The sequence below is a fragment of the Terrapene carolina genome, unplaced genomic scaffold (assembly GCF_002925995.2).
Source record: "Terrapene carolina triunguis isolate 2854851 unplaced genomic scaffold, T_m_triunguis-2.0 Scaffold110, whole genome shotgun sequence".
In the NCBI taxonomy this organism is placed as follows: Eukaryota; Metazoa; Chordata; order Testudines; family Emydidae; genus Terrapene; species Terrapene triunguis.
In genome coordinates this window covers 3,667,447-3,689,127 of record NW_020664461.1, presented here as the reverse complement: position 1 = coordinate 3,689,127, position 21,681 = coordinate 3,667,447, and the positions used below count along the sequence as shown (strand labels likewise).

Sequence of the window (21,681 nt, the reverse complement as noted above, 5' to 3'; positions counted from 1 at the left end):
GACATGCAAAGGACATACTGTCTTTAGAAAAAGATCTGTGTTATTTATTCCATCCACTGGAAGAACTCATGGGAAGCACGTCTTAGCAAGAGAAAAGAAAATCTGTTATGCTCTTCATTTCCTGTGTAATTCCAGCACAACTCTGTTTTGGGAGAGTCGCACAATGGCTGTTCAACAGGGAATGGAGAATTTTAGCCTGAGTGGAATCATTTAAAAAGATATATCATTACTGTAAGTAAAACAGAATGCTCACTTTGTAAGGGTCTCAGGCACATATATCTAACTTTACACAAGCTAATTGTGTATTCTGACCCTTTCCATTATCAATTTTTATGATCTGTGTTTAGCACTAAGAACAAGTCATTCACAATCTAGAGCAGTGGTCTCCAAATTTTTTTGATTGCGCACCCCATCAGTAAAAAAATTTTGAGCACGCACCCCCTGCCGCGCCGGCTCTACCATTTTTGCCAAAGCAAAAAAAAAAAAAAAACCGCTCCTCCTGCCGTGCACCCCCAAGGATCCTTTTGCGCACCCTTGGGGTGTGCACACCCCACTTTGGAGACCACTGATCTAGAGCCCCAGTAGACAACACAGTAGGTGTAACAAATTGGCACTTGAAGGATTATGTAACAACAGTTTGTTCAATCAAATGGTTGCTAATTTTAACATGAGACCACTGTTCTGTACCCCTGCGTTACAGTCTATTTGAGATCTGAATGACTATGCTTAAGAAAGAGTTCTTTAAGGTCAAGGTTTCTTAGTGTGAGATCGATGAATGGTGCTTTGCAAGAATTCCACAGGTATTTCCATCCTGCCAGCTGAAAACCCTTGTTAGGGATAAGACAAAAAAAAATAAAAAAAAAAAAAAAAGTACAGAATAGTAAGACAACTACAAGCATGAGCTCTGGCCAGGGTTGGGAGTCAGAACCTCAGCTCCAAGCAGAATTGAACCTTTTAACTTTTATAGAATTTTATATGCCTCATTTCACCCTTGCTTTGCTTTAAACTAGGTGATTTTTTTTCTCCCCTGCATTCCTTGCCTGCTTTGCGTCATGGAGTTCCATAATTCACTGATGAGTAACACATGTCTAACATGTGGCAGAGGAGAATCTGACAGCATTCAAACGGGCATAGATAACTCCTCTGACCTTTGATGTCCATCCCAACAGCACAATAACGCATTTGTGCCTCTATTACCTACTGGTTATTTCAGGAACGTGGTCCACAAGGTGAGATCCCTAAGATTTCAGCAGGCTGCTCTGCTACACATCATCAAATATACTCTGTGCATCAAAATATAAGCCCAAAGAAAAAATGTTTAATACTGCTGTGTCTTTTCTCAAAGTATTCATAGGAACAGCTGGTTTGATTAGAGTTAACATACCATAAAAACAGCCAACAAAGATGGGCATGCTTCCCACTGACCCCATGAAATACACTAACTCGTTCCATTACTAAAGACCCCAGACACGGTGCTGAATATTTTAAGATATCAAAAGGTCTCTTTAAAAAAACAAAATATTGATCAAGTTTTCACGATCCAGGTCTCTGGTAGGGTAGTGATGGGAATTAGTGTATGTATCGTCTAAAGGGATACGCTCACACAAAATATTGTATCACCAGGCACATGCCTTCTAAGATGTCCAAGCAACACAATAATTTCTTCCTCTTCTGGAAACTCTGAATAATAAAACAGACTCTCAGGACAAGCGCTGGTCTAAAACCAAGCCCTAACCAGCATTACATGGACAAATGACAGTCAATTCAGCACAAACTCAGTAACAATTAGAAACCAAATACCGAATCTCTCCTCTCCTTTTTTCGTCTTGCAAATTTTGTAATGCTACTAATAATCATATAATAAAAAGAAATTCATCTCCAAACTTTTTTCTAGCTACATTCAATAAACAGTCTTGCAAATATTTCTAGATTTGATTCTTACGTCCCAGAACTATTTTTATTGGTTCGTAATTCACTACCTGGAAGCGGGCATGCTCCTTTTTCCAGAAATAAAGGAAGGGTATGTTCCATATTCCTCTCAATCTTTTCCTCTCCACCATGCCTGAATAGCAAAACATACCAACATCCATACCAATCATTAATGTAACTGTATTCCCCAAAACATCGAGCTCAGCACTCAGTAAATGGCTTTCGGAATATACATGTGTTTGCTGTACAAGCGCAAAATAAAAGAACACAGAACTGAAGAGAAAAATGACATCTTTCCCCATTCTTTTTATTTGGCTCCAGTATCTATTTAAGAACCATAAAAAAGTAATTCAAAAGTATGTCAGTGTGTGAAGTTGGGGCCTATATCCATCCCCAATGTATTTTCAGCAAAGAGCAACTAAAGTTAAGCAAAGTTTAAAAGCATAATAAAAATGCAGACTTGTTGAAAAAATGAATGTCTTTTAGCTGATGGCAGTTATACTTAATGAACTAAGAAACTTATAAACAGGCAAGCAAGAGCTACAAAAGAGTACCTTGAGAATGTCTATTCCCTACCAGTGGCTGATACAGCAGCTAACCTGCCAATATTCTGTTGCTGAACTATTCAGCAAGATATTCATTTGTAAAGCAGTATGATTAAAGCCATACCATGCTTTTTAAAGTGTGGTTTTACTCTGAATAGTATGTAAAAATCGCAGCTTTTTATTCAATAGACCTAGTCCCCTGGTTTAATTCGGAGTCAGTTCTGCTTACTTCCCTGGCAAGAATGTTACTACACTTTGACTGCGGTTAGCACTCTGGAGTCCATGCAGCCCTGAGAAAGGGAGCCGGGTTCTTTGCTGCTCATGCATCAGCAACAGGATCATATATAACTAGTCTCAAATCAGAACATGTTCATTTTCAGTGATGCATGAGCAGAAAGAACCCAGCTTGACTTTCAGACGTCAATCAGAAAATCTTCTTCCTTATAAACTGCACAAATCTAGAGTGCCTGAAAAGAGAAATATAGGCTCGCCCGTTGTTCTTAAAAAGTGACTTTTCAGAGCAGAACCACAAGATTAAACCTCTTTCCACAATGGTTTACAATCCCTCGCTGCTTGCAAAGAGAAGACAGACTTTTTTAAAGAAAGTTTTAATACTGAAGCCTTCCAATTTTACCAACATATGTGAACAGTGACAAACTAATGTAAAATATTTTACCCAATGGGAGTCACTGCGTTTGTGTATGTCACACACACACACACACTGTTCTCATGGTGTTACGTTTGAGGATAAAAGGCAGATGAGTCAGGAACACTAAGCGTCATGGAGTATTTCAGAAAGATAACTTTCGGACTGGAGCACGGCTGCACAGACCAGAAATATCCAGTGACTAACAGTGAGTCTATGAGCAGAAAGGCTGCAGGATCTTAGGGCAATACAACAGAAATAATATGTACCAATGCTCTTTCTGAACTCCCATTAGGCACCTGACACCATGTTGACTTTTTCCTATTAGCAGATCCTTAAAGTGAGGCTACTTCATTCATTTGTATCCTCATAGCGTGAGGGGGAAGGGAAGAAAAAAATTCTCCAGCTCTACCCCACCCCCCTGCTTTTTTGTATTAAAAAAAAAAAAAAAAATCTTAAAAACAGGTCTGCAGTGCTACTTCAGAGTTATTCCCATAATTACTCCATACATTTATAGATGAGGTATTCTTTTCTGTCTGAAGCACATGAGGTAATGAGTAGCTGAGATTGTCCTGGTGATTTATTAGCATATCCTCTAGGAGAAGCACAACACCTGCATTTACACAGATGGAACACCCACGAAGACGGATGGTTTATTAGGGACGACTCACCCTGAAACATCCCATGGTATCTTAAAAGGAAATGCTCCAAATTTAGACCTGCTCCAACAGGTGTCTTTTACTATCTTACTTGTGACCATAAATGTCTAAGGTGGAGAAAACAATTCCCTGTCCCTAGTAATCACTTTGAAAACAAATGCTTCAGCCTCCTCTTTCAAAGGGGTGGGGGAGGGGGAGCCCATGGAATTCTCATTATTTTCTCGGTCTTATGGCCTGCCAAGCCCCAAGTCAGAGAGATGTAACTGGTGAATTCAGGCTTCAGGGATGAGCATGCTGCCTTCATTTCTCTCTCTAAAGGACCGCAGCTTGGCTCAGAAGTTTCTCCAGGGCATTTCCTTCGTTCTTATGCCTCATTTCTCAGCCATTTACCACAATTCACCTAATGAAGAGCCCACACAGTTTATTCATAAATTTTCTATAAGCCCCTATTACCCAAGCAGGAAATCTCTTCCTTGAAAATTCCTTCCCTAACAGCATTGCTCTCTCTAGGTGCTCTCAACAAATTTGCTTACCTGCCCACTCCTGATGTTTTGTTACATATCTACAAATGGGGCTGAACATGGATATCTGACCCTGCTGTGTTTGTTACGATATGTACTCCCGGGGGAATTCTGGGCCACTGCGCACGTGCAGAATTTATGTCTCTTGCAGATTTCCTCGTTTCCCCACAGAAAAATGGCTTTCTGATGGGGAAGCAAAGGGAAGCCACCACAGTGGTCATGCGACCCTCCCCAGCAGTATGTTTCGGGTGCCCAGGGCAGCCGGCAGAGAAGTAAATCATGGTGGGGCAGGGGGTGGGACTGGGGAAGACCCGGCTGGTGGTTCCTACCCTGCGCCAGGCTCAGCTGCTAGTCCCAGCTGGGCTGGGAAGGACGGGACGTCCTCTCCCCCTGCACGGCATCTGGGGCCCATGTCAGACCCACCCCCAGATTTCTCCCCCAGCTGTAGGAAGCTCTGCGAACTCCCTCACCCCCCACTTCCTGCACCCATCACTCCTCAGCTGCAGGGGGAGGGATCACTGTGCAGGGAGTTGCTTCCCCATCCGCCCAACCCCCATGCATCCAACCCCCCCGGCCGAGCCTCACACCCTGCCCCCACACTCAGAACCCCCCCAATGAGCCCCACTCCCCCTGCACCTGGACTACCCCAATAAGCCACCCTCCCCTGGATCCCCACCCCACTGAGCCCCAACCAGCTGCACCTGGATCCCCACCCGACTAAGCTCCACTCCCCCAACATCTGGACCCCCTCCACTGTGCTCCCTACACCCAGACCCCCCCGGCTGAGTTCTATCCCCTTCCCGAGCCCCAACCACCTTCACCTGGCCCCCCCCGCAGTCCCATTATTGTTGCACCCAGAGCCCTCCAACAAGCTACTGGGCATCCAGATCCCCCCGACCTAGATCCCCCACTGAGCCTCCCACACCCAGATTGCCCCACACAGAATCCTCTCAACCCACACCTGGATCCCCCCCACACTAAGCCCCTCCACACTTGGATCCTGCCTTGCTGAGCTTGCTTGCCCACACCTGGTGCAGCTGGCACGGAGGGGCAGGGCCCTGGGGTGTTTCTGGGGCAGGCCGGGTCCTTGCACTGTGTCAGGGTTGGGTAAAGCCTCACTACTGAGTCTCTGTCACGGCAGGGAGCTGCACAGTGATCTCCCACCTCTGTGCAGCCAGTGGCCTGTGCTCCCCAATGCCATGCTGGAGCCTCCATATTTATTTGACAAATAAAATTTGCAGAATTTTAAAATATTTTGAAGCAGAATTTTTAGTTTTTTGGCACAGAATGCCCTCAGAAGTAGATATGAAGCCTTGATCAAGACAGATTAGGTATATCAGCAACAGGAGAACAAGATACTTTGTCAAAATGTGGCGTGATGTTTTTGCAATCGAAGAAGCAACGTCCAGAATCACATGTCTGATGTATAAGGTGGCACAGCTTCCCTTTGTTAATCACAGTTGCTGCCCACAGCTAGCAGAAAGTGAACACTACTTCAAAGAAATCCTACGCCAAACTGAAGAGCAGAATATTAGGGAGAAAACCAGATCACTAAGTAAACTTTTCCTTCGCCTCAAAAAAGGTTCATTCTGCAGCAATTTAGTTACTGCTGACCCCCTCTGGGCGAAGAGCAAATGAATATTTAATCCACAACAGGTACTCAGGAAAGTCTGCATTTCCCCCTTTCCCACTGCCCTTTTACAGCAGCAAAGAGCTTAAAATCCAGGGGTAAGAAAAAGGCAGGGAAGGTCAGAACAAAGGATTTTCTGGGATGTTTTGTTTTGTTTTAAATAATTGTTCTACAGCTTTGGCTCTTTTGTCAGAGGAGCTTCCCACCGGTGACAGGTGGAAGCAAAGTTCCTTTGACCAGCTCTTGCATCAGATCTAGATTTTTGCCATGGGTAAACAAGGAAGTCAACGAGGTTCTGACAACTTCTCCTGGTGCAACAGTGTAAAAGAAATTTCCCCCCCATTCCCCCCCCCAAACACAAACCAGAAATGAAGAGCAGACCATGTATTGAGGTTTTTTTGGGAGTATAACAATCATGCAACAAGGCCACCATAACTTTTCAAAGTATTGATAGAAAGAAATCTGTTTCACTTTCTAGGGGAATCAAACGTGCCCTGGAAATTCTTCTCTCTCAATATGAGATCAACGAGCTATAATTCCACTAAATGAGGAAAGTCCAAAGAACAAGAAGCGATCAACAGAGCAGAGACTAGCTGAGGCCTGGTCTACACTAGGCTTTTATGTCGACTTTAGCGCCGTTATATCGAATTAACCCTGCACCCGTCCACACCAGGAAGCCATTTAGTTCGACATAAAGCTCTCTTTAAATCGATTTCTGTAATCCTCCCCAACGAGAGGATTAGCGCTAAATTCGACATGGCCATATCGAATTAGGCTAGGTGTGGATGGAAATCGACGGTAATAGCTCCGGGAGCTATCCCACAGTGCACCACTCTGTTGACGCTCTGGACAGCAGTCCGAGCTCGGATGCTCTGACCAGCCACACCCCCGGGAAAATTTGAATTCATTTTCATTTTCCTGTCTGGGCAGTTTGAATCTCAGTTCCTCTTTGGACATCGAGGGGAGCTCAGCAGCAGTGGCAACTATGCAGAGCTCTCCAGCAGAGATGGCCGTGCAATCTAATAGAAAGAGGGCCCCAGCATGGACTGATCGGGAAGTCTTGGATCTCATCGCAGTGTGGGGCGATGAGTCCGTGCTTTCAGAGCTGCGCTCCAAAAGAAGGAATGCTAAGATCTATGAGAAGATCTCCAAAGCCATGGCAGAGAGAGGCTACAGCGGGGATGCAACGCAGTGCCGCGTGAAAATCAAGGAGCTGAGACAAGGCTACCAAAAAACAAAAGAGGCTAACGGACGCTCCGGATCCCAGCCCCACACATCCCGTTTCTACGAGGCACTGCATTCCATCCTGGGAGCGGCCGCCACCACTACCCCACCCCTGACCGTGGACTCCGAGGATGGGATCATGTCCGCGGCCGGTTCCTCGTCGGACATGACAGCGGACGGGGAAGATGAAGAAGGAGATGAGGAGGACGAGGCAGTCGACAGCGCTGGCACCGCTGATTTCCCCGACAGCCAGGAGCTCTTCATCACCCTTACCGAGATCCCGTACCAACCGTCCCCATCCCTTACCCCGGACACAGAATCAGGGGAAGGATCAAGCAGTAAGTGCTGTAAACATGTAAACATTTATTTAAAACAGAACGGTAATATTTATACTATTAACAATGTACATTTATAAAAGTGCTGTAAACTAGTAAAAAAATAATCAGGTACAAAACAGGAATATTTACAAAGGTAACAAATGGGTTTTCATGATTTCTCTGTCTTGGGCTCTTCTCAATTTAGTCCCAAGTGTTTTAAAAAATTTTCACAATGTCCGTTACTCCATGATTCCCAGGCCCAAGACGCTCCACTCCATAGTCCCAGTGCACCTACGCGAAAATCCGGTCAATGTGGCCGGGGATCGACGAGAAATCCTCGTAGGAGAACTCCTCGTAGGTCTCGTGGAGGTAGAGCTCAAGCCTGTTGATCAGGTTCCGGGGTAGGGCGATCTTAGTGGGCCCTCCGTGGTAGCAGACATGCCCCCTCCACGCCACAATCAAGTACTCCGGGATCATGGCCCGACATAGCATGGCGGCATACGGCCCCGGTTTCTGCATGCTTTCCCGCAGCATGCGTTCTCTCTGGGTGTCCGGGATCCTCAGGAGGGTGATGTCGCTCATGACGCCCTGCTTTGAATTAGGGAGGGGAATGTTAGTATTGGGACTGCTTTACAGCCACGCGGTGGAGGGAGAGGGGCAGCATACAGGGATCTTTCCCTGGGACAGCCGCGAGGGGGTGGGACAGGGGCAGAGTTGATGCTGTCCTGATTGCTGGCAGCAGAGACTGGCATTGCTTTCAATGTGAAAGGAGGCCAGTGCTACTGCTGGAGTTTTAAGCAGCCACAAGTCTGCGGCTTACCATTATTGCCCGCTCCAGAAGTTCAGGTCTCCAGCCACAGTTCTCTGAACAGTCCAAGACCTCCGCAAGTCCACAGGCACTGAAGGCGACGGCCGAAAATTCGACCTTGTCCTGAGTGCGCATGTGAGAGGTGCAGTGCATGGTCTTGTTCACAGAGAAAGACTAGGTTCTTTGTATACAATTTCATTTATCTGTCTCAGGAATTCACTCCCTTTTCACAATTCACACAGACACATCTGCGACTGTCTCCCAACCCAGCCTCTCAGCACACTCCCAGAGGCTAGCGCAGATTAGGCGGAGGAAGAAGAAGACGCGTGAAGACATGTTCTCAGAACTAATGGACTGCTCCCGAGCCCAGGCAGCCCAGCAGACACAGTGGAGGGAGAACTTGTCACAAATGCACCGAGCAGTCATGGAACGGGAGGAGAGGTGGCGTCAGGAGGACCAACAGGCTACTGAAAAGCTGCTTGGACTAATGAGGGAGCAAACGGACACGCTCCGGCGCCTTGTGGATGTTCTGCAAGACCGGAGGCAGGAGGACAGAGCCCCGCTGCAGTCTATCTGTAACCGCCCTCACCCGCCACCAAGTCCCACACCACCCTCACCCAAACTCCAAAGAAGGAGGGGCGGCAAGGGCCGTTAAAACTTTCAGTCAACCCCTGCAGACTGCTCTAGCACTAGAAGGCTGACATTCCCCAAAATTTCATAAGTCCTTTCCCACCCACCTCACAGAAGCCCCCGTCCAAGTTTCACACCCCACGTTTCATGTCTGGTTCGCAATAAAATGTTTGTTTCTCTCCATTACTGTTTCAGTCAGGTTCTTTTGAGGGAGAGTCTGTCTGGAGGGGGGGAAGGGGCTTGGTAATTGGGCAGGACAGTGACCTTTAGCAGGGTACAGAGGCGGTGTCAGGTCCAGCATCAGGACACATACACAGTGCAGTCACTGGTTACCCTGGTCAGTCTGGGAGGTGTTTTTCATGTTCTCCATTGAAATAACCAGTCCACCAGTGCGGAGCCTGTCATTCCGGGAGTTTAGAAGCATCATTTGCATCAGAACACTGAACCCGCCCCCCGCCACAGTCTGCGTCCCCGGTTTAAAATATTCCCGCGAAAACAGCAATACAGACAACGCTGTTCATTAACAAAATCGAAATGATTTTATTTTTTGGGAAGGGGAAGGGGGTGAAGGGGGTATGTAACTGGAGAGGATAGTCAAAATGAACTGGGTAAAGAAACGGGGGCAGGTTCAGCTTCTCTGTCCACAAACTGAAAAGTCACTAGTTGCCCTGCTCACTCAGGAACCTAGCTTTCAAAGCCTCCCGGATGCACAGGGCGTCCCGCTGGGATCTTCTAATGGCCCGGCTGTCTGGCTGGACGTAATCAGCAGCCAGGCTATTTGCCTCTAGCTCCCACCCCGCCATAAAGGTCTCCCCCTTGCTCTCACATAGATTGTGGAGCATACAGCAAGCTGCAATAACGATGGGGATATTGGTTTCACTGAGATCACAGCGAGTGAGTAAGCTTCTCCATCTCCCTTTGAGACGGCCAAAAGCACACTCCACCACCATTCTGCACTTGCTGAGACGGTAGTTGAACAGTTCTTTTTCTGTGTCCAGGGCGCCAGTATAGGGCTTCATGAGCCAGGGCATTAGCGGGTAGGCTGGGTCCCCGAGGATGACTGTAGGCATCTCCACATCCCCAAGAGTTATTTTGTGGTCTGGGAAGTAAATACCTTCCTGCAGCCGTCTAAACAGACCAGAGTTCCTGAACACACGAGCGTCATGAACCTTGCCCGGCCATCCGACGTAGATGTTTGTAAACCGTCCCCGATGGTCCACCAGTGCTTGCAGCACCATTGAAAAGTAGCCCTTTCTATTGATGTACTGGCTGGCCTGGTGGTCCGGTCCCAGGATAGGGATGTGAGTCCCATCGATAGCCCCTCCGCAGTTTGGAAATCCCATCGCGGCAAAGCCATCTATGATGACCTGCGCGTTTCCCAGGGTCACTACCTTTGGGAGCAGTACCTTCACGATTGCCTTGGCTACTTGCATGACAACAACCCCCACGGTAGATTTGCCCACACCAAAGTGGTTCGCGACTGACCGGTAGCTGTCCGGCGTTGCAAGCTTCCAGAGGGCTATGGCCACTCGCTTCTGGACAGTGAGGGCTGCTCGCATGCGGGTGTCCTTGCGCTTCAGGGCAGGGGACAGCAACTCACAAAGTTCGAGGAAAGTCCCCTTCCGCATGCGAAAGTTTCGCAGCCACTGGGATTCATCCCAGACCTGAAGCACTATACGGTCCCACCAGTCCGTGCTTGTTTCCCGGGCCCAGAATCGCCGTTCAACAAAATCCACATGCCCCATTGCCAACGTCATGTCCTGGGCGCTGGGGCTCGTGGTTTCTGACAGCTCTGTGCCACTCTCCGACTTCAGGCTCTCACGGCGGTGCCGTAGCCTCCTCGCCCGATTTCTCTGCATCTGCCTCAGGGAAAGGTGTATGATAAGCTGCGAGGTGTTGAGAACGGCCACAAGTGCAGCGATGGTCGCAGCGTGATCCATGATCGCAGTGCTGTGGCGTCCGCGCTGTCACTGACCAGAAAAGTGCGCGAACTGATTTCCCGCCGGCGCTTTCATGGAGGGAGGGAGGGCGTTAGTGACGGACGGATGACGACAAATTTTTTTTACCCAGAAGGCATTGGCGGCTCGACCCAGAATTCCGATGGGCAGCGGGGACTGCGGGAACTGTGGGATAGCTGCCCACAGTGCACCGCTTCCAATATCGACGCTCGCCCCCTTAGTGTGGACTCACAAAGTCGAATTACTGTCCTTAGTGTGTCCTTAGTGTGGACACACACGTTCGACTTTGCAATATCGATTCCACATATTCGATTTAAGTAAAATCGAATTACCCTCGTAGTGTAGACATACCCTGAAGGATGGTGACCTACAATGGGAAGTAAGATTGGGCACACACCCTTTTCAAAGAATCACGGAAGATTAGGGTTGGAAGGGACCTCAGGAGGTCATCTAGTCCAACTCCCTGCTCAAAGCAGGACCAACACCAACTAAATGATCCCAGCCAGGGCTTTGTCAAGCCGGGCCTTAAAAACTTCTAAGGATGGAGATTCCACCACCTCCCTAGATAACCATTCCAGTGCTTCACCACCCTCCTAGTGAAAAAGTGTTTCCTAATATCCAACCTAGACCTCCCCCACTGCAACTTGAGACCACTGCTCCTTGTTCTGTCATCTGCCACCACCAAGAACAGCTTAGCTCCATCCTCTTTGGACCCCCCTTCAGGTAGTTGAAGGCTGCTATCAAATCCCCCCTCACTCTTCTCTTTTGCAGACTAAATAAGCCCAGTTCCCTCAGCCTCTCCTCATAAGTCACGTGCCCCAGCCCCCTAATCATTTTCACTGCCCTCCGCTGGACTCTCTCCAATTTCTCCACATCCTTTTTGTAGTGGGGGGCCCAAAACTGGACACAGTACTCCAGATGTGGCCTCACCAGTGCCGAATAGAGGGGAATAATCACATCCCTCGATCTGCTGGCAATGCTCCTACTAATGCCACCCAATATGCCGTTAGCCTTCTTGGCAATAAGGGTACACTGCTGACTCATAGCCAGCTTCTCGTCCACTGTAATTTCCAGATCCTTCCAAGAAGCAAACGCCACATTTACTCTCACCTACCCTAAGGGGAGTGTTGTGAAGCTTAAAATAGGGTTTTCTCCAAAATATGATGTACAAATGGTCTTCTCTTAGCAGATCTTCTCTCTGCACACTTGCAGAATCCCATGTGCTGACCTGAATGACAAAAGTAAGGTTTTACTGCTTTTTTCTGCCTGCACAACTAACACAGGCAAGAGGGAGAGAACTGCAAAGGCCATCCCAGCTTGTACATCATCAATACTACTACTTATTAAGTTCCAATCAGTTGCACTTGTGAAAATCTACTGAAGGCAATGGAGTTGAGTGGGTATCCCTGAGGTCTGCAGGATGGACACTGAGTAATTCTCATGCTAGAAGCTAAATTAAGTGAGGTAACAGGAGTGAATATCCACTGGCGAGAAAAATCTGTAAAATCAATCATAGGTCAACTAAAATCACATATGTTGCAGCAACTGCTAAGCTGTCATACCATAGCCCCCTGTAAATGCAATGACAACACACACCTAGAAAAGCCTCCAATAACAATAGCTGCAATATTCTTTACTAGCCCCACAGAGAACGACAAGTGTTGGTTCGCTAATAATCACAGTCACAGAACACAGTTCTAACAGCAAGCACGCCAATCGGGAACCAGTTGTAACAATTCTGTGGCCGCCTTGGATATCAAGGAGACAAATTTTTCATTTACATCAACGGATCTATCACAAATATAAACTACTGAATTTGAACAACATCTGAATTTAGCCCCCCTGGCTTTTCTTAAAAAACACATGGCCCTTTCACTCATCCCTTTCTCCTTCCCTGCTCTTTTTCATGATAATCCTTCTGCTCTTGCCGAACAAGGACACCGACCAGTTGTAGGTGCAAAATACTTCTCACTGAAAAATAACCCTGTGCTTTCATTGCCGTTTGTGGGAGCCACGTATCATGCATCAGGAAAATCCTTTCCCCCTCCTCTCCTTAACCCAGTTCATCTTTCTCCATCAACCCCACCCCAATATTTTTCCCCACTCCAAGCTAAATTTCCATTAAAAGGACCCCAGAGGGCTTACTTCTGAAGGAGGGATCTCTTAATGACAAGTTCTTCATCCAAGTCAGCTTCATTAGCCATGAAGAGCAACCGCTTTCCTGTGTCATCCACTCCAATGAAGTCACGCTGCTCCACTGAAGTAGAAAATCAAACACAACCATTTTACAGTCTTATCTTAATGGAATCTAGGACAACAAGGAGGATTGGTCAAATTGCCCTGGACTTCAAAACACAAACATAAGCAGAGATTAACCCACCAAGCCTAAGAACCTGCATTAATGCTCTACAACATACATTTATTTCATCCTTTCAACCAGGGTAGCCAAAATGCGGCTCAAGAGGTTCTAAAACATGGCCCCTGAAACCACCCATATATTTAATATGAAGATGCCAACTGTGGAGACAGCAGGTCCCAGCATGCAATACTCCATCTTGATTGAGCTAATGCGTACTTCTCTTCCCTCTTGCTTTACAACTACTTCAATTTGCACTACAAAGAATCCATGATAATTAATAGCTCCTCCGAGCCAGCTCCTACTCCTTCACCATAAATCACTCTCCTTGTCTCGTATCGCAATTAGCTGGTGAGGAGAGGATTATGGATTTCAGACAAGACTTCGCAACTAGTATCCTGTTTTCATACATGTTTTGTTAGTAACAAACATGTAGGCTACACGCACACACAGCTCCAGACTCCTAATACTTGGATGCCCCAGGACACGTATTGGTTTAAAAAGGGCACCCACCCAAAGGGATACCTAATGTTCACATGTCTATTATGTCAATTTCTCTCTAGAGTAATGCTACTGTAATCAATGGCAATACACTAGGAGTGAGTTTGGCCTAATGGTCTGAGTACTTTCTTTTTGAACAGTCTGTCCCAAGCACTGCAAACAGTGACTGCAAAACTTCATTCTCACAAACCTCTATGGAGATGGGTCAAACCAGCTCTAGAGTAAAGAGCTCAGGAGAGCTGGGGGAAAGCCAGTTGGAAGGTGATTTCACTTTGCGATGAATATGGAATGCAACACAACTTTGGTGGTATCCACAAGCTGTTCCCTTATTCCTGTGCTTTCAGCTTCAGGGTATCTCAATGGCACAATTCTGACGCAAACTTTTCTTTTTCTTCCCAGAGACGGTATTTTTGGTCAAATGCTGGCATATGCTTACCCTCCCCAATTCCTAAAACTCACACCAACCTTGTGTGAGAAATGAATGCCTTGGGAGAAATCATTTCCTCACAGTCTTCTTTTTTTCTAGCCAAATTGCATTTTAACTCCACTTTTCCTCCTTCGCTTTCTTTCTATTTGCATCTTAATAGCTGCCATAGTAACAGCCACCACCAAAATAAGGTCAAAACTCCGTAGCTGTTGAAAGCTTCCCACTGGCAGCCTTTGATCCAAGTGGTCAAGCTAGCTAGCTCCCTTCAGACGTTTCCCCTCTCCAATTAAGTATATAGCTAAGGAGCACAAAAATAGGCCCTGAACACATAACAATGTGAAAAATTAAGCACAATTAGGATCAAGCAACCAACTCACAAAATTCTTGAGCGCAGTGGCTCTATTCATTCTAGGCAGTAAATCAAACTACAAGCCATGGTCCTAATTCTAAGCAGAGATAACCAAATGCCTGCTGCACCTAACCCTTTGAAATCCTTGTCTGCGCCTACATACAGAATAGCGACAGGTTTCTCGATAAGGGCATCATGCTTCTTAAATTAAAGTCAGGTCCTAAGCCACTGTCTAGTCTACTGGATCTTTATGTCTGTACAGCAAAGAGCCTGTCTACAATAAAAAATAGAACCATGATTAAAACTGGATTGTGCAACATGGTTGTGGCCAAACAAGTTTTTCTCTTCCCTGTGTGGATAGAAAAAAAAGGCATAGTAAATGTTAGTGAACTGTTTTACCCCTAGGAGAAACCTAGATAAAAATGTGCTCTTCCATGCACAGGCAAGAGATATGGTTGTTTTTGTGCCGCAGACCAGGCAAAATGCATCACCAAACCCTGTAGTGAAAAAGGACAGTTCTGAAATGCACTGACATTAACAGGCTAGAAGCAGGCAGATAACTAGTTTAATTACTCCCTGAGGAAAAGGAAGGGGAAAAGGGAGAATGTGCATGAATGGTAACTTAAAGATGACCCACAAAGGGGAAAAAAATGGACTTGTACTCTGGTCTGTATTTTGATGTTGGATAAAGATGGCTTGAAAGATTTTTGTCCCGATAAAAAATAGTTCTACTTGGGGTATGTCTACACTACCCACGTTACAGCATGGCCGCGGTGTGACGTGGGCAGTGTAGTCACGCTGTATCGCTGGGGGAGAGCTCTCCCGGCGATAAAAAACAAACAAAGCCGAATGAGCGGTGGTAGCTTTATCGTCAACAGGGCAGCTCCCAACGATAAAGCACTGTCTATACTGGCGCTTTTCAGCGCTAAAACTTTTGTCCTCGGGGGGGGGGGGGGGGTGTTTTTTCACACCCCTGAACGACAAAAGTTTTAGCGCTGAAAGTGGCAGTATAGACACAGCCTTAGTTAGAAATCCAGGCTCTGTCTACCTTGGGGACTTCGAAGAGTGGAGAAATGATGACATCACAAGAGAGTGAGGCTGAGCAATTCAGGGGAGGAATTGTTAGCCAAATTTCTAAATCTTTGTTTTTAAACAAACCTATTTAACTCCAAGGCCTAACTGACATATGGGGAAAATGTCTTTAAAAATTCAGAACTCCCGCCCCTTTTCAATTCAGGTGAGAGAACTCACATGACACATCCATCATGAGGTCGTTCCACAACCATACCAATGATCGTCAGTGACATTCCTAAGATCTTTAAGGTAAGAAAAACAAGCAGGAAAGAACCACACCCTCACAATCCTTTCAGACTTTCTTTATACATATGGGACTGTCTGGGGGAGGACAATGGGTCTGGGACATAGAGCCAGGGATAGGAAGAGACAGGACTCAGGCCTTGGCTACACTCGGGAATTCACAGGGGAGTAGCTTGCAGCGCTGCGAGCGAGCGTGCAGCGCTGCAGGCTCTGATCACACTGGTGCTTTACAGCGCTGCACTCGCTGCGCTCGGGGGGGGGTGTTTTCACACCCCTAAGCGCAGCAAGTTGCAGCGCTGTACAGCGCCAGTGTAGCCAAGGCCTGAGGCAGAGGCCTGGACAAGTTTAAGGCACATATGTTGGGTCTAGCCTGGATGTTTGAACTTCTCATACTGACAGTCTCAAAAAAATCATGGCAGGCACATTTGGCATGTACGCCTTGGTCTTTGCCTCAATGCCCAGAGATAAGAATATACTGGCTCAGCACCCTAATATTGGGGTTCATTCTTCATACAGTCTCTGCCTATCTGGGTTACGATCACTCCCCAGGGTCTTACTATGTTTGCATTGCTTCTTATGACTATGTTCTACAGATGTTAAGGCCAGAAGGGACCGTTATGATCACTAGCCTGACCTCCTACATAAGAAGCCAAAGAACTTCACCCAGCACTTGCTGCAGTGACCCCATAACTTGTGGTTGAACTATAGCATACATTTTAAAAAGACATCAAGGTGCACAAGAATTATTAAAGGAGGTCAGTGTTTTAGCCTCTATAACTAACACCTCTGTTTAAAGCTGACTACAGTGGCAAATTCATCCTGATTACAGCTACACAGTTTATTTCAAAACTGTTCTCTACAGAAGAGATATTAAACATCTAGAAAGCAATGAAATGATAGTTATTCCTGGTGGGCCATTTTCTATCAGCCTGAGGCAATCTGGTAGATCTCTCCAATCTCTGACTTCTGCAAATTTATGAACTGATGCCAACATTTATTGTTAGTTTAACAGAGCTTCCCAGGACTCAGGGTCCACAGGCAACTGTAACTGTGGCATTCCCTAAGCTTTGAGTGCTTGACTTTGCAACCTAAATAGCATACAAGTAACAGAGTTTTTTGTAATAATTTTCCAGGGTTTTTAAAAAAAGAGCAAATTGTAAAAAAACAGATTCCATCATGTGGCATCGTGCTGACATCCACATGGCTCATCAGCAGGGTTCCAACCTTTAGATTTACTGAACAGACCAGGGCTGATCCTACCCATATGCAAAGTATGCAGCTGCATAGGGCACCAGGAAATTTGGGGCACTAAATTGCCTGGTACTCTACGCAGCTGTGTGCTGCTCCAGCGTTCAGCCCGATTCCCCGGCCGGCTGAGCGGAACAGGAAAGCTGCCCCCGCCCCTGCTCCGCCCCGCCTCTTCCTGCCCCTGCTCCACCCCACCCCTTCCCCTGAGGACTGCAGCAGGGGTCGGGCTTGCCCTGCACTCACTGGGCAGCGGTAAGTGGAGCAACCCGGCCCCAGCCCGCTCTGCACCGCTGGCTTCCAGCCACACCACCGGTGAGTGCTGGGGGGCAGTTCCCCCCTGCTCTCCAAGTCCCGAGGCTGGGAGCCAGGGGAGCAGAGCAGGCTGGGGCTGGTCACTCCACTTCCTGCCGCCCGGTGAGTGCGGGGTCGGGCCTGTCTTGCACTCACCGGGCAGCAGGAAGTGGAGTGACCCGGCTACAGCCTACTCCGCTAGTGAGTGCTGGGGGGAAGTTTCCCACCTGCCCCCCATACCTGCCCTCCCTGCGGAGGCCTGGGGCCAGCCCCCCCCCGCACCCCACCCCACAGAGGCCTGGGGACGCCCCCCTGCATAGGGCACCAAAATGCCTAGGGACGGCCCTGGAACAGACCTCCACCACATGAGCTAATGGAGTAAAACTGATAGCAACAGTAGGCTGTCATCCTCTAAGTGGACCAGCACTGGAGGGCGATTAGACACACACTTTGCCAGCGGTTTTCACAGAGATTTGCTGTCAGCCGAGGAATGGTGAGACTCAGGGATCTTGGGTTCTTTTCCAGGCTCTGGAGGGGAGTGTGCTCTAGTGGGCACAGACCCTTCTGCCCATTCCTCTCAAGCTTGACCCCTTCCTGCCTCATCCCCTCCAACGTGTCTCTGCCCCATCCCTCACTCCATGTCCCAGTCCCATTCTCCTCACCTAGTCAGTCCCTGTCTCCTCAGGCGTCTCACCACACTTCTAGGCTCCCCTTCTCTGGCTCTTTGCAGGGGGTTGGACTAGATGACCTCCTGAGGTCCCTTCCAACCCTGATATTCTATGATTCTCTTTGCCCAGTCTTTTTTGACCAATGGGGCAAAAACAGCATGTCCCCCTGTCCGTATGTCTTAGGAGACAGCCTTTAATTACATGATCACATACTATTATACTATTTTTCCCACAGGACCCTTGCCTCTCTCAGTGTCCAGGTTGTATGGTGCTCACTTAATGAGCTATTTCAGATTTTGTTCCACCCTCATTGCTCAATGTGCAGCCGCAGGTTTATTTAGCACCATTTCTTAACTTCCGAGTGCTTGACTGAGAAACTGTAATAACGCCCTTCTAAGGTGGCGTTTTGTGGTCACTTATCTACCCTCGCTTTACAAAGCAGTGTTTCTTTCAGAGGCCTTCAGGGGAGGGATGATCCAAGCTTTCATTTCAGTCCTATTCCCTGTCCTTAAATCCTTTAGTCTAAAGCAGTAGCCGAACAAAATAGTTTCAGCTGTCTTCTTTTAAAGTCCCTCCATCCTGGGGCACACATTAAGGCCACTTGTTGGCTTGGCCCTTCCATTATACAATGGTGTAATATTATTGTTATTCTTTTGTATGACTTTAGTGCCTCAGAGCCAGGACCCCCCTGAGCTGGATTTTTAGTTTGCTCAGGCACACTGAGTCAGGAAGAACACTGTTAGTCTACTTACCTGGCTTTTTTTTCCCTTTCTGTCCTGGTACTATTTCTGTGGGTTCATGAGCTTTTTTCATCAATATGGAGAGTGTGGCATCATGGGCTCGAAACAGATCCACCACCTCATGTAAAGCAACATCTGTGATCAGATCACAGCTCAGTACCAAGACATCAGTCTGCCAAAACAGAGAAGAAAAAAATAAACATTTCAAAGACAGAACATACCACATACTTGTCAACTTGGGATACCTTAGCAACAAACAGTCTGTAATGTTTCATGGCTTTCTCATTTGAGATCCACATTAAGCCACCAGACAGAGTTCCGGGTGTATGTTTTTACTGGCACGAAGAGGATATCTAGCGGTAAGGTTACTGAATTTGTTACCACTGCCAGCGCACATCCAAGAATGGATCCAATTTGTCATCCTCTCCTTGCAACCCAAGGAGCAGGATCATGGACACACAGATGAGTTCACAGCCTTCAGTGCTGCCATTGAGTTCTGCAACACTTGCCATGGCTATTTTAAGTTAATTAATAATAATGACCTTTCTGGAGTAATCTTTGTAGCTGACTTCCCATCTTGCTTAAACAATTGAAAAATGTATTTAAATGAAGTCACTTATTGGAAAATCAAATGCTGGACAAATCTGGCACCTGATTTACTCAAACATCACACCCCAGTTTGCTCACTTTATAAGCATGCCCTCTAAAAGCCAACATCGTCCTGCAGCAAATTTTAATAAGCAAACTCCTATTACATTTAACTTTGATCTCAAAGGATCCCAAAGTGCTTTGCAAACTATACAAGGGAACCACTTCACTCACCACTAAAGTACAGCCACGTCTGAAGTGAAATACGACCAATTCCCTGCTATTGCCAATTACAAATACGCATGTCAGACCAGACGCTCTCTTGTTTAGGATCAGCTTTCAATTTCCTATGAGTGGCAGAAAACTACTTTTCCAAAAACAACTAGTCAGTCAGACAGCTATTCTCGCCTCATTTAAATTGCTCCTGACACACCATTTCTAGAGCTTTGCCAACAGCAAAATTAGTGAGTTTGGACTTTATCTTTTAATTTTAATCAATCATTTTGCTCCTAAATGGCGTAACCACAACATTATGTTTCAGGGACACAGTTCTTCTTCCCTCCCTGGTGTTTGTTATTTTCATTTTTTCATCAGTCCATCATTTACTATGCAAGCTCTATGGCACAGAGACACGGATGTTTTTTGTGAAGCTCCTACCATAGGATACGTCACGGTGATAAGAGTTGAATTCCTTTATTCATTATTTCTACTTGAACTGTGAACACCACATCAATTCAAAGAGAAAACCTGAGTGTGCACTTTTTAGTTTGGAAGGGATTGCAAGATAGCCCTTTACCCGATAATATTAGGAGATGGGAAAGTCATAACTAGGAATAAAACTTTGAGGTTTGATATACTGAAGGGCCTGCAGGGTCTTTCCCCAAAAGCCTTTGGAGATTTTCAGGTGTTTACCCGTAACTTTGGGGAATTCATCATGCTACAGACTGCGACACAGCTACCGCGTTAGCATGCTGCACATGGGAGATGTCTGGTACCTTGCAGGGCCATGCCTATCATTTTTAGTGTAGTATATCTGCACTAATAATTTATTATGATGAAGATTATGGCCACTTAGTTTGAAGGGAATACATCCAGGTTGGAAGTCTGACGGGTCCAAAAATTGTGACCTACCTCTCTCCGTCTGAATATAATGCTGCTTATCAAAATCCATATTTTATATGGAGGTTTTGCCTAGGAGAAATGCTATGATTATCTCATCTGAAAAACAAACCAAAGAATCCAATGCCAGCTGCCCACCACTCAAGAGCAACTCTATATCAGCAAACCAATACGTACAAATACTGGGAGAAAAATCTGGCGAAGAAGATTTCAGCCTGCAGCTTTATGACTGCAAAGAGTGAGACATGCAATGAATGTCTTTCAGAGTATGTAACATTCAGCCTTTTTAAGCTGTAAAACTTCCAGATATTTGGTTTTCTGCAAGAGCATGAATTTAGTCGCAATACTTTCAAAGAAGGGCAAAGATTTGTCAAGGGCGTTTAAAAACAGACCAACTTTTCTTCTTCTACCTGATTTTGTAGAGGGAAAGGATCGCTGTTTAAATCTAAATGCATTCACTCCGACGGTGAATAAAGAGACAGACCAGACATATCGTAAGGAACAACTATCTTGACTTGTAAAACAAATCTCATAATTATTTAACATTTTACTAAGTGCTTTAATCTGTCATTGTAGTAAACTGCCAACAAGCCTTTCGTAATTGTGAACAGGCCCCTGGGTTTTTCCCCCCTCTCACTTTAGGACGAGCTTTTGCAAAGACTGAATGCAAGACCCCTGAGGAGCACAGGGGAACAGAACCACCAAATGTCTGGTTGCCATCTGTTCTACCCATTTACTCTCCCAATATGTAAATAAACGTCAGCGAGCACAGGGACCAGTGAAACACACAGCTGCTCTGTAAAGCCCACATTTCTGCCTCTCCTCCTGATGAGCAGAGCGCTGGCCTCAGAAGCATGCTGAGAATACACCGTGAAAGGCTCTTTGGGGACTCAACAGCCTCCCCTTTGAAACACCACTCCCCCCATAAATAAAGCCCTCACTGTCTAATGGATGCACTTTTTTCCAGCGTTGAACCCATGAAAGAATAAACTAATGGCTGAATGAAAAAATAAACTCTACTAGTACCCTAGTAGAAGTGCGTGTTTTTCTTTACTTTCTTAAGGCTGGTGCAGTAGAAAGAAAACAAATGGTTCAGCTTGTATTTGTTCCAATATGTACTCCATAGACGTGCGCTAAGTACAGTGCACCATCCTGACAAAGCATCAATAGAAAGGAGACATACTGTATGCACACATGTGCATTCACATCC

At 46.4% G+C, this 21,681-nt stretch overlaps 1 protein-coding gene across 1 annotated transcript in view; it reads right to left on the bottom strand.

Annotated features, from left to right (window-relative positions):
• The window catches only part of EIF2B3 (eukaryotic translation initiation factor 2B subunit gamma), a 115,172-nt gene extending 95,691 nt beyond the window's left edge, over positions 1-19,481 (bottom strand). The window contains exons 1-3 of the mRNA XM_029911600.1: positions 19,452-19,481; positions 18,777-18,936; positions 13,013-13,124 (exon numbers count right to left, since the gene is read on the bottom strand). Of these exons, the coding sequence (XP_029767460.1) occupies positions 13,013-13,124; positions 18,777-18,936; positions 19,452-19,481 (302 nt within the window). The remainder of the gene's footprint in view (positions 1-13,012; positions 13,125-18,776; positions 18,937-19,451) is intronic.
• Positions 19,482-21,681: the final 2,200 nt, after the last annotated feature.